A 17,143-nucleotide genomic window follows, 5' to 3' on the forward strand; every position below is an offset into this window, starting at 1 on the left:
TTTTTAATTTCAATATTCCTTTCATAGGTTTAGGACTTAAGTGTTTTCTTGTGTGTCTATAAATGCAGCAAAAATAGTTCCTGTTATGTCTGATTGTTAAAACATATATTATCTAACCACTGACAAAATTAGTTAAGAGATGCTTGATAAAACTGAGTGGTGTGTATTAATAGTTTTGTGTCCTATGATTGCTCAAAATTCTCAGCTAGGCAGTAGAAAGTTCAGCACTGAAGAATTTGAATGGGATATTGGACTTGGCTATACAAGAGTGCAGGCTTATAAACAATTCTTATTTTTCACCATTATTTCAGAGTTACAATTTTTTCAATCTAATTCAATTTTATTTAGCATTTTTCTTTCAATCTTAAAAGATTTGGGAAAGTAATTTGTGGAGACCTGTGATGGTAGGAGAGGTTACTTAAATACAGAAGGTTTTTCTCGGTATCTGATTCCCAGGCTAGAGTTGACTTTCTGGCTTCCTGTTAGGCAGCTTTTCACAATGTATAGCTGTTCTGTTTGTCTGGGGTTTTTTTTCCTCCTTTAAGTTACTACAGAGCCTTATACTTCCGCTTTTATTAAGTTTAAGATTTCCTCTTAGTCCAGGTTTGTCAAATACAGGTCTTAGCAATACCTGAAACAACCTTCTATTAACTGAAAATGCAAGTGTACAGTTTTGTAGCACGGTGAATGAATATTAAATTTAGATCACTTTTAATTCTGAATTCTTGAAGACTGTAATAATATACCTGGAAGACAATAACTGACATGCTGGACAACAGTGTACCATATGTGTTATTGAAGCTTAATTGTTCCATTACTCCAGAGATCTTCCAGCTTTTAGAAGTTTAAATCCAATTCTGCATTTTGACAATGACTAGTTTGGAAATTGTGTGTTCTTTTCAGCTAATTTCATCTTGATTGATTCCATAATTCCCCAGCATGATACCATGAAGTGATATACATATAAGGCTGTATTGCAGTTATATAGTCATCTGAAAGCTTCTTAAGAGACTAATGTAACTCTGTCACTAAATGCAACTCTATCAAGATGTTTGCACATTGGAACCTGTTCTTTAATACATACTACATTTCTAATTCTAGCTAGAGTCAAGCAGTCAGTAAGGTTAAAAACTGACCTCTTTAAAGTGGGAAAGTGAATCCAAATTAGTGGTAACTTTTAAACTGTAAGGCTATAATATTTGTGAAATGTCTGTGGATTTTGAACTTTTATCCTTGGGGAAAATGGGGGGAAAGAAGGAAGAAGAGGGAAAAAAGCAAACTATTTATTGAAAAGATCGTAATAGAAGACTGAAGGCGTGTTTCACCATACTGTGTTGGTGACACTATCAGTGACCAAACAAAAGTATTTCAGAACCCCAAGTCTGGATAAACCTGGAATCTGAAGCTTTGTTAAGGGAAGCAAAGTCACTTATGGAATTGCTAACAGAAAACACTTCCAGTTAATGCTTTTACTAGTACAAATAGACTAATCAAGGAATGGTGTTCTTAAAATGCTTATCAGCTCCATCTGGAAATTAACATCTAAAGAAAGCTGGCGTGTCCTTTGGAAACAGAAGAGAGTATGAAGGGGTGAAGTTCCCAGAAAAGCAGCGCAAATGTTGCCCGGGGCTGCCTGAGCTTTGGTGAATGAGGTAACTGCTATGGTGTAGTGAAAACCTGCACTTTCTGGTTTTTGAGTGAACATGATGTGTGTGGAGATCCCACATTCCTGTAAGTGTTCCCTGGATAGGTAATCACGTTAGTGGCACTCTGTGCAATAAACTCCTCAGTCAACAAAGAAATACCAATTTGAGACTAGGAATCATTAAGAGATTTGAAATGCTCTCTAGTCGTAGCAATTTCACCAACCATGTGGATTTTTTTTACCTCTAGCTAATGAGAATTCAATCCATTAGAGTTACAGAAACAAAGGTAATGTAGCACAATTGGTAGTATCAGCAAAAAATGGAAAGAAGGAAGAAAAATGGAGAAAATTAAACAAAAAAAGAAAAAAAAAGAATGTGGGGAAAGAATGCAAATGTAACGGAACAAAGTAGGGAGCCAAAACCACTTCTGAGAATCAAGTATTTTTGCATCTGTTTATGTACCCATCCAGTGATCTAGGGAGAAAAGCAGTTCAGCTTTGTGATACTAGTTGTGGGCTTGGGTCTGGATGGTTACCTTTCCACAGAGAAAAGTGGAACAGATTGGGGTCAAGGCTTGAGGTAGAGCTTGGGGATCAGCTGTCATGAGTCGCTGCATGTTACTTCCAATGTGTTGACAATGTAGGCTTCCTTCCGGCTTACCACATATTAAAGACACTGACTTAGCTTAAATCCTGTATTTGATCTTAAGTCAGGCTGAATATTATACCAAGTATGAGTGGGATTGTTGCCTAATTGCATACCTTTTAAGCTGTCATTGTATATGGGTCAGGATAGAGCTGAATAGTGTTTTTGTGTTATAAACGAGGAGGACAGATCTGACAAAGCTTCCCTCTGCCACTGGTGAATTAATTCTGATTCACCCCTGTTCAAGTTATGTATTCACACGTATCTGAGTTTCCAATGAATTATATTTTGTCTATTTTTTTTCAGTAATGAATTAGAATGAAATCAGAAGTAGAGTAACAATAATTATACCTTTGTTTCTAAGGCTATGGTAGTTCCATGCATGTAGGTAAAATTGTTCATCTGGTTTGTGATGACATTGTTAACTGTAAGGGACAATGTCAGGAAACACAAATTATATTTACCTTTCATGACTTTAAGTTAAATTTCTGCTGGTCATTTCTAATAAGTTGTAGCTACTTACAGGTGTTTTGAACTGACCCCTAATGGTTAATCATTTAGGATGAAAAGTGACGTGGACCCATTGTTAAAAACTACAATGAGTCTAGAGAACAAAAATTAATATCCTTTATTTACAACATAACACATCATAGGGTATTGTTACTAATAGAAGTATTAAGTGCTTCATCAGCTTAAAATGTTTAAAGTTATAAATATCCAGGATAGCTGTCAAATATAACTGCCACCTGTCCTTAACAGAAGCACCAACATCTGCTGAGATGCAGACCTGTGACCTCTACGTAAGTTTCAATACACAGAAAAATATTTATCTTCCTACTATGACCTTCCATCCACAAGACATGAGCCATGGATTTGTTTCCTAGGGAACTAGTGACTGAGGAAAATCTATAATTAGATCTGTGGGTTGTGTGCTACAAATGGGAATTGGGTGCTAAGCAGGTTCTTAAAGTATCCAGAAGTATTACACTGACTTCATGTAATGAAACCAAATTTTAAAGTGTGCCCTTCATCATGATATTTCTTTTTTAATATCTTCAATTAAAATTCTTAAATACTTTTGATAGATTACTTATTCCTGTAGATTCATTTTAACCGCAAAATATTTTCAGAAGTCAAGACTCAGCAGATTGCTAGTTAGAGCAAAAATAAAATTAGACACAATCTTCCAATAAATTTCTTCTAATTAAACTGAATCTTAATTTCAAGAGTGGTTTTAGGTGAATCTTCTCACCAGCTCCATTTTTCTCACTTTACTACTCCTGTTCAGTCGCTCAGGTTGACTCTGCACCTTCAATGTCTTATTCTGCCATTCCAATTACTCTACCCTGCTGGAAGTTCCCACTTAATCCAGATCTTGTTTTCTTTCTTTGCTGCATGCATGGATCTAAAAGATAACATTTGTAGCTAAGTCCCATGGGCAGTAATTGTAGCTGCAGGGAGATGAAGCAACTAGGGTTTTTATATTCCCCAGACAACCTAGGGCAGACTTCTCTAGACCTTATCAGCAGATTATTTTAGCCTGGGCGCAGTGCAGCTGAGATGCTGCTGTGTTGCTTCCCGTCTGGTGCTAGATCACAGTGCCTTATGCTTTCTTGGAGGCTGCAAAATTGGCCTTGAGTAATAAATTAAGATTTTGATCTTATTTGGAATAGATAATGCTGTGAAATACCTGGAAAAAGGTACTGTAAATTGCCTGTGTTCTCTTTCCTTGTACTTCTTCTAGACTTCGCTACATGTGTGGCGATTACATATTATGTATTCTGTCCTACGTCCTCAATTTCTGCAATTAGAAACCATTGTAATATTGTCTCTGCATTTCTGCCTTTTTAGATCAGTGACAAGTTTGCAATAAAGCACCTCTATAAATCTAAATAATCCTTTTTTTTTTTTTTTTAAGGGCATCTTTTGAGATCTTCTTCATTTAATATTGTTAAAGTCAGATTTTTCCTAACCATAGCTTTTGAGCTACTCCATCTGGCTGTCACTCAAAAGACAGTGGTCCTCAAATTCCTTCAACTGACAGGGTTTGTTGAAAGTTAGTAAGTTAAGCAGCAATTAAAATACGGTGATTAAATGCTACTGAAAGGCCAAATCAGCCAGTGAAATGTCCAGGCCTTCTGTGACAAATAATACTTCTAGGTCATTTTCCTTTGGGATTACAAAAAACTGCGTTTATAAATTCTGTGCTGTCAGTAGGAGGAAATTGTTGTGTGCTGAAGCCAGAGTTTGCAGATATATGTATCTGAAATTGGCTCTTTCTTAGGAAAAGGGAAAGTGAAAATTATTTCTAATAAATCTTCTTTCTTGTCGTAAATTAAGAGTAAAAAGAACCTGAAATATTACTTTACATACAAAAGATACAAAAGATAATGCGCATCTTGGTGTTTTCATTGGATTACTTTACTTTGATCTATGAGCAAGTGCTCACTCCTAACTATTTATATTGGCTAAATCCTCAAATTTTGTGCAATTGTAGATGAAGCCTGCAGGCTCCACTGCTACAACTGATTCTTCAAGGGGAATCGTTACATCTGTGTACAGCTATGATAATGAACCTCAAACTGAAGGGACTACTGGTGCACAGGACTTCCACATGCATAAATTAATTTTGTTTCATTTGGATACCTGTAATTCCTATTACAAAATTGATCTGAATTTTGTAAATGTTTATGCATAGTTATAATAAAAAGGCATTATGTTGAGCAGATACTTTCTGGTTGAATATAAAAAATCCTATTTGTGTTGATTTTTCTAAAAAGACCTCAAAAAATGAGTACCAGTGGTAAAACAACTTTATTAGTTTTTAATATATGCTGTCATTTTCATATATTAAGACATTTTGTTGAAACATTTGTCTATGGATTTATTAACTTTGGCAAATTTCAGATTTAGAGTTGTTTTTATTTTAGCTACTAAAACATTGTATTTGCACTGGTGTAATGAAATAATAGTTGGTATAGCAACTTTTCTAGGAAGCAGAGCCCTAGTCTAAAAAAAATACTGAAATATACCATCTGCATTTCAAGCCATACAAGTTCCATTACCTTCATGTACGTAAAGTTCTGAATATGATACCTGATAAGAGTATTCATGCAGTTTTGTTTGGATTGATTCAGGCAAGGAACATTAGTACCATTTGTAGCCCCCAATCAGTCTTGCAGACATGCATCAAAAATATGCTAAACCTATGTGCACTAGTTCTCACGATGTTGTTCCTAAATTTGACACTTCCTGACATGTTTTCCATGACAAAGCTTATAGTTAAGATGCTAAAAAAAACCTCCTGAGAATATTGGTATATGATTTTTCATTTTCATAATTCATTTAATTTCAACTCCCAATTTTTCTTTTATTCCCATGTTACATCTCTGACAGTTGGTATAAAAGTTTCCACATTCAAGGCATTAGTACACCCAGTACTCAATACTTCAAAAATTTTATACAGCTGTTAAAAAGACTTCAGCTTACAGATGCGCTATTGTAATGATATGTGTGTTCCTGTTTGAGGAACTTTTTTCTGTAACTCTTAAGAGAACCAATGCAAAAGAATGCAAATAAGTAATGGCTAATCTTGTAATAGTAGTTTTGCCCACTGGCCACTGAATTTTTAATGTGTACGTTAAAGTGCTGTTGTGGTTTAATCCCAGCCAGCAGCTAAGCACCACACATGGTGGCTGCTTGCTCACTCCCCCGCGTCTGGATGGGGGAGAGAATCAGAGGAGTAAAAGTGAGAAAACACGTGGGTTGAGATAAAGACAGTTTAATAATTAAAGCAAAAGCAACACATTCAAGCAAAGCAAAACAAGGAATTCGTTCACCACTTCCTATCGGCAGGCGGGGGCTCAGCCATCTCCAGGAAAGCAGGGCTCCATCAGATGTAACGGTTACTTGGGAAGACAAATGCCTTCACTCCAAATGTCCCCTTCTTCCCTCAGCTTTATATGCTGAGCATGATGTCATATGGTGTGGAACATCCCTTTGGTCAGTTGGGGTCAGCTGTCCCAGCTGTGTCCCCTCCCAACCTCCTCACTGGTGGGGTGGGGTGAGGAGCAGAAAAGGCCTTGACTCTGTGTAAGCACAGCTCAGCAGTAACGAAAACATCCCTGTGCTCAACACTGTTTTCATCACAAATCCAGATCATAGCCCCATACTAACTAAGAAAATTAACTCTATCCCAGCTAAAACCAGCACAAGTGCAAAATTCAGACACTTTCCAGTCCTGTGTTTCACCCAGTTAAAACTGAGTCTTGAGGTCCTGACATATAAAATAGGTCTTAAAATTTAAAATAACCAAATTATGTCTTGCTTTGCTGAGTTAAATAATGTCTGTTGTCTATACACATTTATTTGTCTTTGGGAAATACATATATATATATGCGTGTGTATTCTTATTGGGACTGTCAACAACATAAAGAAAAATATTTGTAGTTGTTGACGCAGAAGCAATGTCTGCTGCACTAAATGTAGTTTTCCTCAGCTTTGTTTCCCCCAGAAACCAAACACTTCAGCTTGACTTTGACTGTGTTCTTTTACCTCAGCTGGTATAGGAGGTTGGGTGAGTGTTGTATATTCCTATTGCTGGTCACATTTCCCTTTTCATTCTGTGCTTGTGGTTTCTGAAGTGCTGTTCCAGTGCAAGCACAAATATTGGAATTTGAGTGATTGACTGGCTGGTTTAAGCTTTGCAGTGAAAGCACGTGGTCTGTGAGATTTATACATCTTTGGAAATCTTGCCTCATACATAGACTGGAGATTGAAAACTGATCTGGAAATGTTTTGAAATTTAGGACTGTGATATTGCCCACATTATTGCATTGCATAAGCATCTTTAATTGCTGAAGTTCTTTTCTGTTGTTTACTTGACTTTTGCCAATATTGTTCATACTTGTCTATATTTACTTAGCTTGTGTTTTGGATAACATACTGAAGGGGCATTTGTCCAGAGGTGTTTTGGTTGATAATTTTTTTTTTTTTAAGTTTAGTGATCATGAAGGGAAGTTATAATGAAGCAAACAGCAATGCTTAATATGGGAAGAAAAAAAAAAAGCGTTACCTTCATGTATATATACTGTCATATGTAGTGTGTTGTTTTATCCCTAATTATGATGAACAAAGGACATAATCCCTTGGAGAAACTTTATAATTTCTGTTACCATTACTTATGTGAATCAACCACTTGGATGTTCCTGGCTATCAGTGGTATATTGAATGAATTCTGAAGATCCTAGTCAGAGAGAAAGCAAAGGCCAGATTTGGCCAACATGTCTCCCTTTGTCAAAGAGCAGAATTTGGTTCCCATGCTTAACGAGTTTATTTAATTTAATTGATGAAGATAGAGGTATTGAGGACCAATAGATTTAATAAATTATTAAACTCAGCAAATTGTATAAATTGCTTTCTAACCACAGTTTTTGTATGTTTAGCTTAGAGTAATGAAGCAGTTTCTGTTGGTTAGTGCATTTGAATAATGATGGGAATATTTTGCATTTGTTTTGGTTGAAAGACTGAGTCAGTACGAAGCAGATGGAACCTCTGACTGTAAAGAGTGATTTTTCAGTATGGCAGGACAGGAAGTGTCTGTTTAAATATTTATACAATATCTAAACAGTGGGCCCTAAACCATTGTTTTGCTGTTGTGGACCATAGTGATTAAAGGAAAAAAATAGTTCACCTCTAAATATTCCATGGATAAATTTGCTTCCTTGGAGGCTAGGGGAGGGGGGAAACACCAAAAACCAGACATAGTCCCCCCCCCCCCCCTACATCCCCTCATCCCCAAATAAAAAACACATGAGAGAGTGTAACACTCTGATATGAAAAGTACTAGAGTATGAACCAAATATTCCTGTCTGAGGGTGGGATTTGTTTTCTAATTAAATGTGAAACTAAAATGATGCATCTCTAATTCAGATGGTGTCAAGAACCAAGAGATTATGGAAGTGGTTGAGGCAAACACTTCTTAAAGAATGAAACTGGTAAACTAGGATGGTGCTGTTAAGGACAGATTTGTTGGGGTTGCAGAACTATGAAGTCTCTCTCTGGGGTAGTGTGGTTTTTCTACTTCTATTTCTCCTCTTCTCTTGAGAACACTCTGATTTACTTTTGTGATAAACCTGTAACAACAGGGGGATCACATTGCTGAAATGAGTTTAGCTGGAAGGGATCTATAATGTCAGCTGAAAAATAGCACTTGGTAAATATGTTTTGGCCACGGTTCAGCAAAAAGCAGATCCTGTCTGCTGAGTAACATTCTGTTATCGTGAAAGTGTCTTTTAGTTGAGCAGAATCATACGATCTCTGCCTTTTTGAAAAGAAAAAAGAAAACAAAAATTGGGTTTTGGGTGCTAGATATGTGATCCTGACAAGACTAGCATGGATGACTCCAGTTTTTAATGCATTTATTGTCTGATGTACCTTGACGTGGGAAAATGTGATCAGGTGTTGGGGAAGTGAGTAAAGTCTACATCTAACACTGTCATTTGGGTCCTGGGTGAGGAAATTGCCTTCAAGAGTCCATGTTATTGTGGGATGCTGAGCTGGCATCAATTCTGTCTATGCTATCTGCCAATGCAATGTCAAGGCCTGTCTGATTGTGAGATCAGAACAAGGCAAAATAAAATTGGTAGAAATTGGGAGGCCAGATAAAATATGCCTGCTTTATCCGTATTCTCAGTAGGTGGGTGCTTGGGCCTGTGCTGCCTTAACTGGACCATTTCCGAAGAATGAAGAGCCTTTATATGTAACACATATAAACTATCATATGGTCCAGGCTTTTTCAATATTAGAACCTGCACTGAAGTTTCTAAAGCCATGAACAAATTGTGGAAATAAGCGTTTCTGTCTGGGCATCAGGTAGCAGTAGCTATGAGAAAGTCACTTGCGTATTTCAGAAACAAAAAAATTACATTCCAGCAGAAATAATCTGGTTTTTCTTTTTTCTCAGCCAGTAAATTGGGAAAGCATCGTTGTGTAAATACATTGTAAGCTAAGAAATTTTCATATGAATAGTGCTGTGTTTATGACAATATTCAGAATAGCGGTCTTGCCAGAGGAGATGTCACACAATCTTCCTGTTCTTTCTTCCTTGCCCTTGTTGAAGCACCAAACCATATGGCAAATTAAGCCTGATTTTTATTAAACTTTGCATTGTACTGAGTGTAGTGTGAACTGGGAGATGTACTTCCTTTGAACTATGCAGCCATTATGTAAGCATCTTAATTGGGAGACGTTAATGTTCTTCCTTACATTCCTGGGAGCATGTAGCTCCCTCTTGTGGCTAATTAAACATTTTAAAGAATCATATGTGAAAATTACTTTTTGAGTGACCACCGTTGCTCTTGAACAAATGATGCAGTGGTGCATGGAACATCTCTAACCTGGGCTTCTTATTACTATGTCAAGCATAAGTTGCTGTGCAATAACTAGATGCATAGATTGGTAAATAGGTAGGAGAGAAGGGTCTGCACGTATTTGTACTGTGAACGTGACTGCTTCCTGAAGCTTTAAAAAAGCTGAATGGACACATCCAGTCATTTAGAAAAAACTCTGCTGTCTGGTAACTCTGTTGATCCTTTACATTATATGCTGAAGAATGGTTTATGGCTAAAACCAGGATGAGATATGGGATGTGTCATAGCTCCAAGGAGTACAAATCTTTCAGGCACCACGTTGTGATGACTTGCCATCAAACTCAAGGTTAAGATCTTTGCCAGATTTGGAGTTGAGAGGAATTTTTCCCTCCAGTCAGGTTTGCAGGGACCCCTATTACTATTATTATTATTATTACACTCCTGCCTTTCTGTCCAGTGTGGAGAAGGATCTGTATATGATCTGGAATTTTTCTGATAACTTCCCTTTGAACACCCCATGATTTGTTTTGCTTGCTTTCTTGTTACAACTGGGGTATTGTGCCTATACTACATCTTAAATTTGTCATAAGTAGTTAGGTGTAATGCTTGATGGGTATGGTGGAAATGGCTGTTGTGTAGACATCTGAATTAGATTTTTATGCTGGCCTGTGGCTGACTTCATGCCTTTCAAACCACTCTTCTTAGAATGGATGGGAAGGTGCATTTGTCTTGTAATAAGTCTTAGAAATCAGGGCAGAAGATGATCAATTCATCTTTTCCCTACAAAAGTGAGCAATGGTCATGACACTGCAAAATTGTGAGCATAGCTTTATGTTAAGAAAAACACATGTTTTTAGGCTTGGTAAAAACAAAAATTATCAGAATTTGGTCAAAAAATGAATTGAACAGCAGGTGACTTTTCAGTAGGAGCCATTAAGTTTCAGTTTCATCACAAAACTTGAACTTACAAAGTTACTTTGCCCTTTTGTCACCTGCAATTGTTGTCTGCCTCTGTTTTGTCATAACATACTCAAAAATACATGAGAAGAAAACTTCATCCATTAGTATTTCTGACTTGGAAGGAGGAAGAAAAAAAAAGGTGAAACAGGTTTTTACTTTGAAATTTCTGCCTTCCCCAAAGGGTTTGAGAATTGAAACTTTATCTCTGAAAAATGCTGATTTCCTATTTCATAACTTGTGGCAATTTTTTCTCAATTAAAATAAAGGAATAATGATTATGGAGTTAAGTCAAAATCTCACTGCCCGGTAATCTGCAAACCAGCATTGGTGAACCCACAGCAATAGGGCAAGAAACATGTATTTCCTCAGGGACATTATTAAACAACCTGCATATTTATTATCTCAAAATGGGAGCAGGTCCAGATTTCTAAGGCCACTTTTCCCTTCCTTTTCCTGAACTGTTATTCAGACCAGCATATAAATATTTGACTTAATGTTTCTGTGGAAAAATTAACGGTATAAAATTGCTAGAAACAAAAGAACATGAAACAGCAGAGGGAAGGAATGGCTTGGCAAGATTGTCAGCCTTAAAGGGCAAGATTAATTTATAATCCTGTTAGATCCTGGTGTACAAATACAAATTTGCAAAGCACGTAGGTAATAACAAACATTGTGTAGCTCTGCAAGTTTACATATGCTACTGTCAATAATGTGAGACAGCCTTGAAATTGGATTTTTGGTCATTTTTTTCTTATAGGGAAATAAAATAGTGATAGTAACAAGGAGTTTCCGTACACGTGTGTGTGTCTATATGTAAAGTATGTGTATCTGGAAAGTGGAAGAATTCCAACTGTGTGACTAAGCAGGGTTCTGGGCAGGATACCCAGATGTTTTCATGAGGAGTTGTTTCACTTGGTTTAAAATCCTGGGAAAAGGAGGAGTGTAGAAGGGAACGGGGCACGGGGAAATCCAGCCTGAAAGTAGTATATTTTGTAATGACTTTACAATGGCTAATAGAAAGGACTGGCTAATCAGAAAAAAATGTGTGATGGCTATCTGGTATTGTAAAGGTTGTCGTGAAATAAGTATGCTTTATGCCACTCAACGGAATGTGTATTTTTCCTTTTCTTTTTTTTTTTTTGTAAGTTTGTAGCTGCTTTATCAACTTAACTGAAAAAAATAAATAGAATTAAATAAAATGTCAAATACTAGACATAGAGTGAATACAGTAGCAATGGAATAATAGAAACTTTAAGTAGTGAAATAGAAGACAGTAAAGATAAGATAGGAACTAGCTAAGGACATTAGTAGCTTTTCCAGGGTTTAACACAAGAATTGCACAGTGTTTTCTGAACGATTGAAACCATATTTTATAGTTCTGTATTATTGGCAGGGAATATACCACAATACTAGGTAAAAGATCAAAATGTCGTATGTGGTTTTAGACTGATTTTACAAGTTTTTATAATATGGCCCGTAAATTCTTATTTTCTGCCATGCAGGTCATCAGCAGTGAAGGCGCAGAGGGAGCAAAGTTTCGACTGTCTGGTAAGGGAGTAGATCAAGACCCAAAAGGAATTTTTAGAATCAACGAGATCAGCGGGGATGTCTCTGTGACCCGAGCCCTTGATAGAGAAGCAATTGCCAATTATGAGGTGAGTACTCATAGCAATAGGATCTCTGCCTCTATGTTGATAATGTACATTTTTTGAATGTGTACTGGTTTTGAAAGGGCTGCAGTTATTGAAGACTAAATTGCAGCTACTGTCCTATAAAATTTCCAGAAGAACCATTTGTCCTTTCAAAATGGTAAAGGTATTTCTTTAACATGCAATCAAAACTCTACACTGCTTTCTGCACGTAACTTCTGTCATGTATCTTTAGTAGAAATACTGTCTGAACATTGTGTATGCATTTGATTTATGAATACAAAATTATGTTTGGACAAAAGGAGATCTTTTGGGGAATTTGCCGCTAATGTACTGCATAGTTATACTTTTTCTTTTTTATTGTCAAGCTGTCAATGGAATATAGTACTTAGCTCCATTTTTAGTAATGGATATCTTTTAATAGAGATAAAGAAGATTCTGTTAATATAAAAATGTTAGCAGATACATCTTGGTCAGATGTATGCCTCCTACAAAGATCTTACTAAAGATTCCTTTCCTTGTCAATAAATGCTATATTTCTCCCCATTAAAATTCTAACAAATGATCTCTGAAATCTGTAAAATAACTGTACTACAGTGTCTTGAAATGCATAGTATAAATAGAGGATCTGTCAATTCGTGTTTTCTATCTAGCTCTTGAAACGTTCAGTCAGATAAATAGTGTCTGGCCACTTCGATACAGATAAGCAGCAGAGCTGAAAATGCAAAATGATCAGTAGACTTGCATGTTGTCACTTCTGCCACAGCATGGAGGATTGAGCTCCGTATCCTCATGCAGCAGGGAGTGTGCAGTGCTCCAGCCCGTGTGAGGCGCAGGCTCTGGTGACAGTTCTGACTTCCATCCCTGACCTCTTCGTTTTGCCTTCTGCTGTGTAGCAATCAATACTTGCACTTTCAATGCCGCTTCTCTCCTCCTCTGGAAGAGATTGCCAGTTAGATGACTAGTCATACTTACTTAAACAGCACTGGTAAAATTTACCATATGTTGGTTTTCAACACTTAAACATCTATTTCTCATTCAGGTCTACAGTGAAATGTATGTTAACCACTTGCATAGGGTTTATGGTAGTTACCGATGGCCGCCTTAAAAGAAAAACATTGCAGTTTCTCTTTTTAACACTGTTCCTCATCTTCATTTACCAGCTGTTTCTTATTTTATCAGTGACTTTCCACCTTAGTGTGTTCAGTATAAACCTTGAATATTTTTTTACTGGGAAATTATAGTAGTCTTTTCAACCTAATGCATCAAATAAAAAATGGCCCTCCTATCTGATCTGGCAAAGTATACGCTTAAATTAAGACAAAAAAAGTTTTCCTAGGGGAGCCTTTTTGAAGCAATGTAAATTATATACTAATAGTGCAGTGTGGTAGTTTATCCAGAGTAATGTGAATGTATACCCTAATAGGCTGTAGTGCTTTCTAACCTGTTATATAGCACTCTGCTCAGCATGCTCACTGGCATCCTGTTGTGCAAAATGTAGCTGAAAAGTTCTGTAGGAGAATCCTCAACTTGATTAGTCTGTCTTTGAATCCAGCCTGTTGTTTTCCAATAAAGATTTATCATGGTGTTGGTCAGGCAGCAGGATTTTGTCCCTGATTTCCTTGGTACACTGAAAGATGAATTACCTGAAAGACCCTTAAACTTCTCTCAAAATTGGTTTTGGTTTTGGTTTTGTTTGAGCTCCCCCCTGTCCAGCATTGATGTCCTGAAAGAAAAAGTTGAAAGCAAAGGACAAACAAGGAAAGAATAGATCTCCATGAAAAAATACAAGTTCTTTGCAAGCTATCATACCATCAAGTTTATAATCAGTGGTGGGGCAAGTATAAAAAGATTAAATCTGAATCCTTCCAGCTACAGAGGGCTGCTGTGCATGAGCACTGCTTTATTTCCTACACTCACAGGATAAGAATTTTAAAAATTGGGCACAAAATAGAGCTTTGGTGATCACAGTATTTCATAGAACTTTGCAGATTTTACTATCCACATACCTCAAAATGTTTTAAATTAACTAAGAATAAAAATGTGTTGTTGTTCCTTTCGTTGAATGTTTGAAGTTCTAGGTTTTGCTGTCCTCTTTCTCCTAGAGGAATATTAAAAACCTGTAGGTGTTTTTCCATATATTCATTACAAGAGAAACATGATTAAATTAGAGAAGTACTGAATTCTACTCAGAAAACTTGTTGATTGTCTGAGTTAATACTCTTTCTACTGTTTATTTTTAAATATTTTATTTTTAGTAAAAGAGAGAAAGTTTTTTAAAATAGAGTGAAAAAATCTGTCTGAGGGTCGGGGCCTGCCAGTCTACTTGGTGCAGCCTAGTTGCATGGCAGTTGTGTTTTCAGGTGAGTTTAAATTTTATTTGTTAGCAAAAGAAACTCAGTCTGACAACAAGAATGTAAGGCAGCTACATTAATGACATCTGGCTTAGACAGGTTTACTCTTCGCTGGGTAAAGAACTGGCTGGATGGCCGAGCCCAGAGAGTTGTGATGAATGGCGTTAAATCCGGCTGGCGGCCGGTCACAAGCGGTGTTCCCCAGGGCTTGGTTCTGGGGCCGGTCTTGTTCAATATCTTTTTTGATGATCTGGATGAGGGGATCGAGTGCTCCCTCAGTAAGCTTGCAGATGACACCAAGCTGCATGGGAGTGTTGATCTGCTGGAGGGTAGGAGGGCTCTGCAGAGGGATCTGGACAGGCTGGATCGATGGGCTGAGGTCAACTGTATGAGGTTTAATAAGGCCAAGTGCCGGGTCCTGCACTTTGGCCACAACAACCCCATGCAACGCTACAGGCTTGGGGAGGAGTGGCTGGAGAGCTGCCCGGCGGAAAAGGACCTGGGGGTGTTGGCTGACAGCCGGCTGAATATGAGCCGGCAGTGTGCCCAGGTGGCCAAGAAGGCCACCAGCATCCTGGCCTGTATCAGGAATAGTGTGGCCAGCAGGAGTAGGGAAGTGATCGTGCCCCTGTACTTGGCACTGGTGAGGCTGCACCTTGAATCCTGTGTTCAGTTTTGGGCCCCTCACTACAAGAAAGATGTTGAGGTGCTTGAGCGTGTCCGAAGAAGGGTAGTGAAGCTGCTGAGGGGACTGGAGCACAAGTCTTATGAGGACCGTCTGAAGGAACTGGGGTTGTTTAGTCTGGAGAAGAGGAGGCTGAGGGGAAACCTCATTGCGCTCTACAACTACCTGAAAGGGGGTTGTGATGGGGTGGGTATTTGGGTGTTGGTCTTTTCTCCCAAGTAACTAGTGATAGGATGAGAGGAAATGGCCTCAAGTTGCACCAGGGGAGGTTTAGATTGGATATTAGGAAAAATTTCTTCACGGAGAGAGTGGTCAAGCATTGGAACAGGCTGCCCAGGGAGGTGGTGGAGTCACCATATCTGGAAGCATTCAAAAAATGTGTGGATGTGGCGCTTCAGGACATGGTTTAGCGGGCATGGTGGTGTTGGGTTAACGGTTGGACTTGATGATCTTGAAGGTCCTTCCCAACCTTAGTGATTCTGTGATGCTCCCCTGAAACAGACTTATTTACCTGATTGATTTATGAGTTTATTTTTTATGAAATAAGTTAAATTGTTCAAAAATGGACAAATATGTGAAATTCGACCAAAATATTAATGTCAGCATGATTAATTGCCATAGTAATTCTGACTTAATCACTTGCGCATTTGAAAATGTGGTGGTTTCTATTGAGAAAATGAAACTGTGCCAGAGGAGGCTGGGTGAGACAGCAAAAGTCCAAAACCCACTACATTGAAAGTAGCCATTAATAATAATTTTTTTTCTTATGTGAATGGAACTATGCTAATGAAATTGTAATGGAAAAAGGTAGATGCTTCTGGTGTGTTTTTCCCTGTAACTTTGTGGGTTGCCTCCTTAAAGGTCAGAGAATGTCAGCTTCACTTTTGAGTGAAAGCTGCTTATGAAGAAGAGCGAGAGGTTGTGAGGATGATGTTATGCCCAGCAAAGAGAGACTGTTTTAGAAAAGTGTGTAGTAATTCCTTTTTTCTTTTAGAGAGGTCTGATGAAGAGCATCCTGATAAGAATTTTCTGGATTAGAGTAAACCAGTGGATTTAAACTGAATGGTTTTATTTTGGGACTGGCTACAGCCTGTTGATGAAACTACTAAATGATGCTCTGAACAAGGGGCTTAAGCAGAGTATGGGCATATTATTGAATTGTTTCTGGGTTGGTGAGATAAACACATAGCCTAGAGCCCCTATTTAGCGGGAGCAAAAGGTTTTCAGTCATACAAATATGCTCTCAAAAATAATGTCTTTGGTTTTCTCTCAAGATTTGAATAAATAAGACTAGTTGGAAATTTAGAGAAAGGCAAATCATTTATTTATTTAGTATTGAAAAATGCAGATGTGTAAAAACAGGTGAAGGAACTTGGTGGGGAATCTTAAGATGGATTTTCTAGTCCAAATCAGTCAGGTACACACTACCCAAAAATTGCAGATAATCTGCGCAATTCTGAGTTCACGTCAAATCCATAGTCTTTTCGGATTCCAGCAGAGCAGAAATATTAGTGACTTTTCAGTTGCACCTTTTAGCAAAAAAACCAAAAGAATCAAGTGCTTCTAAAAAGAGCTACAACAGAACTAAAGGATTCCAGTGGACTTGAAAGTCTAGTTGTGTGAAGTGTTGATAAAAGACTAGTGAATTGGGAAGCAAAGGTTCAGATAGTGGGCCAGAGAATACTGCCTGAAAAACAGTGGTTATGGAGTAATCTGTTAATTAAAAACATTGAGTTCATTTTCAAAATCTCACATTTACAGAGATAATGTATTTGTAGGCAGAATGTTTTTATGCAAGTAAAAACAGAAGAGTTGCATATATTGATTACCATGA

The 17,143-nt window shown here is 37.6% G+C and overlaps 1 protein-coding gene across 1 annotated transcript in view; it reads left to right on the forward strand.

Moving 5' to 3' along the window:
• The window catches only part of CDH13 (cadherin 13), a gene marked incomplete at both ends in the record, with an annotated part of 495,274 nt that overhangs the window by 229,883 nt on the left and 248,248 nt on the right, over window positions 1-17,143 (forward strand). Inside the window, one exon of the mRNA XM_082005778.1 lies at window positions 12,124-12,276. Coding sequence (XP_081861904.1) covers window positions 12,124-12,276 — 153 coding nt within the window. The remainder of the gene's footprint in view (window positions 1-12,123; window positions 12,277-17,143) is intronic.

Source organism: Phaethon aethereus (assembly GCF_964289735.1).
Source record: "Phaethon aethereus genome assembly, chromosome: 13".
NCBI lineage: Eukaryota > Metazoa > Chordata > Aves > Phaethontiformes > Phaethontidae > Phaethon > Phaethon aethereus.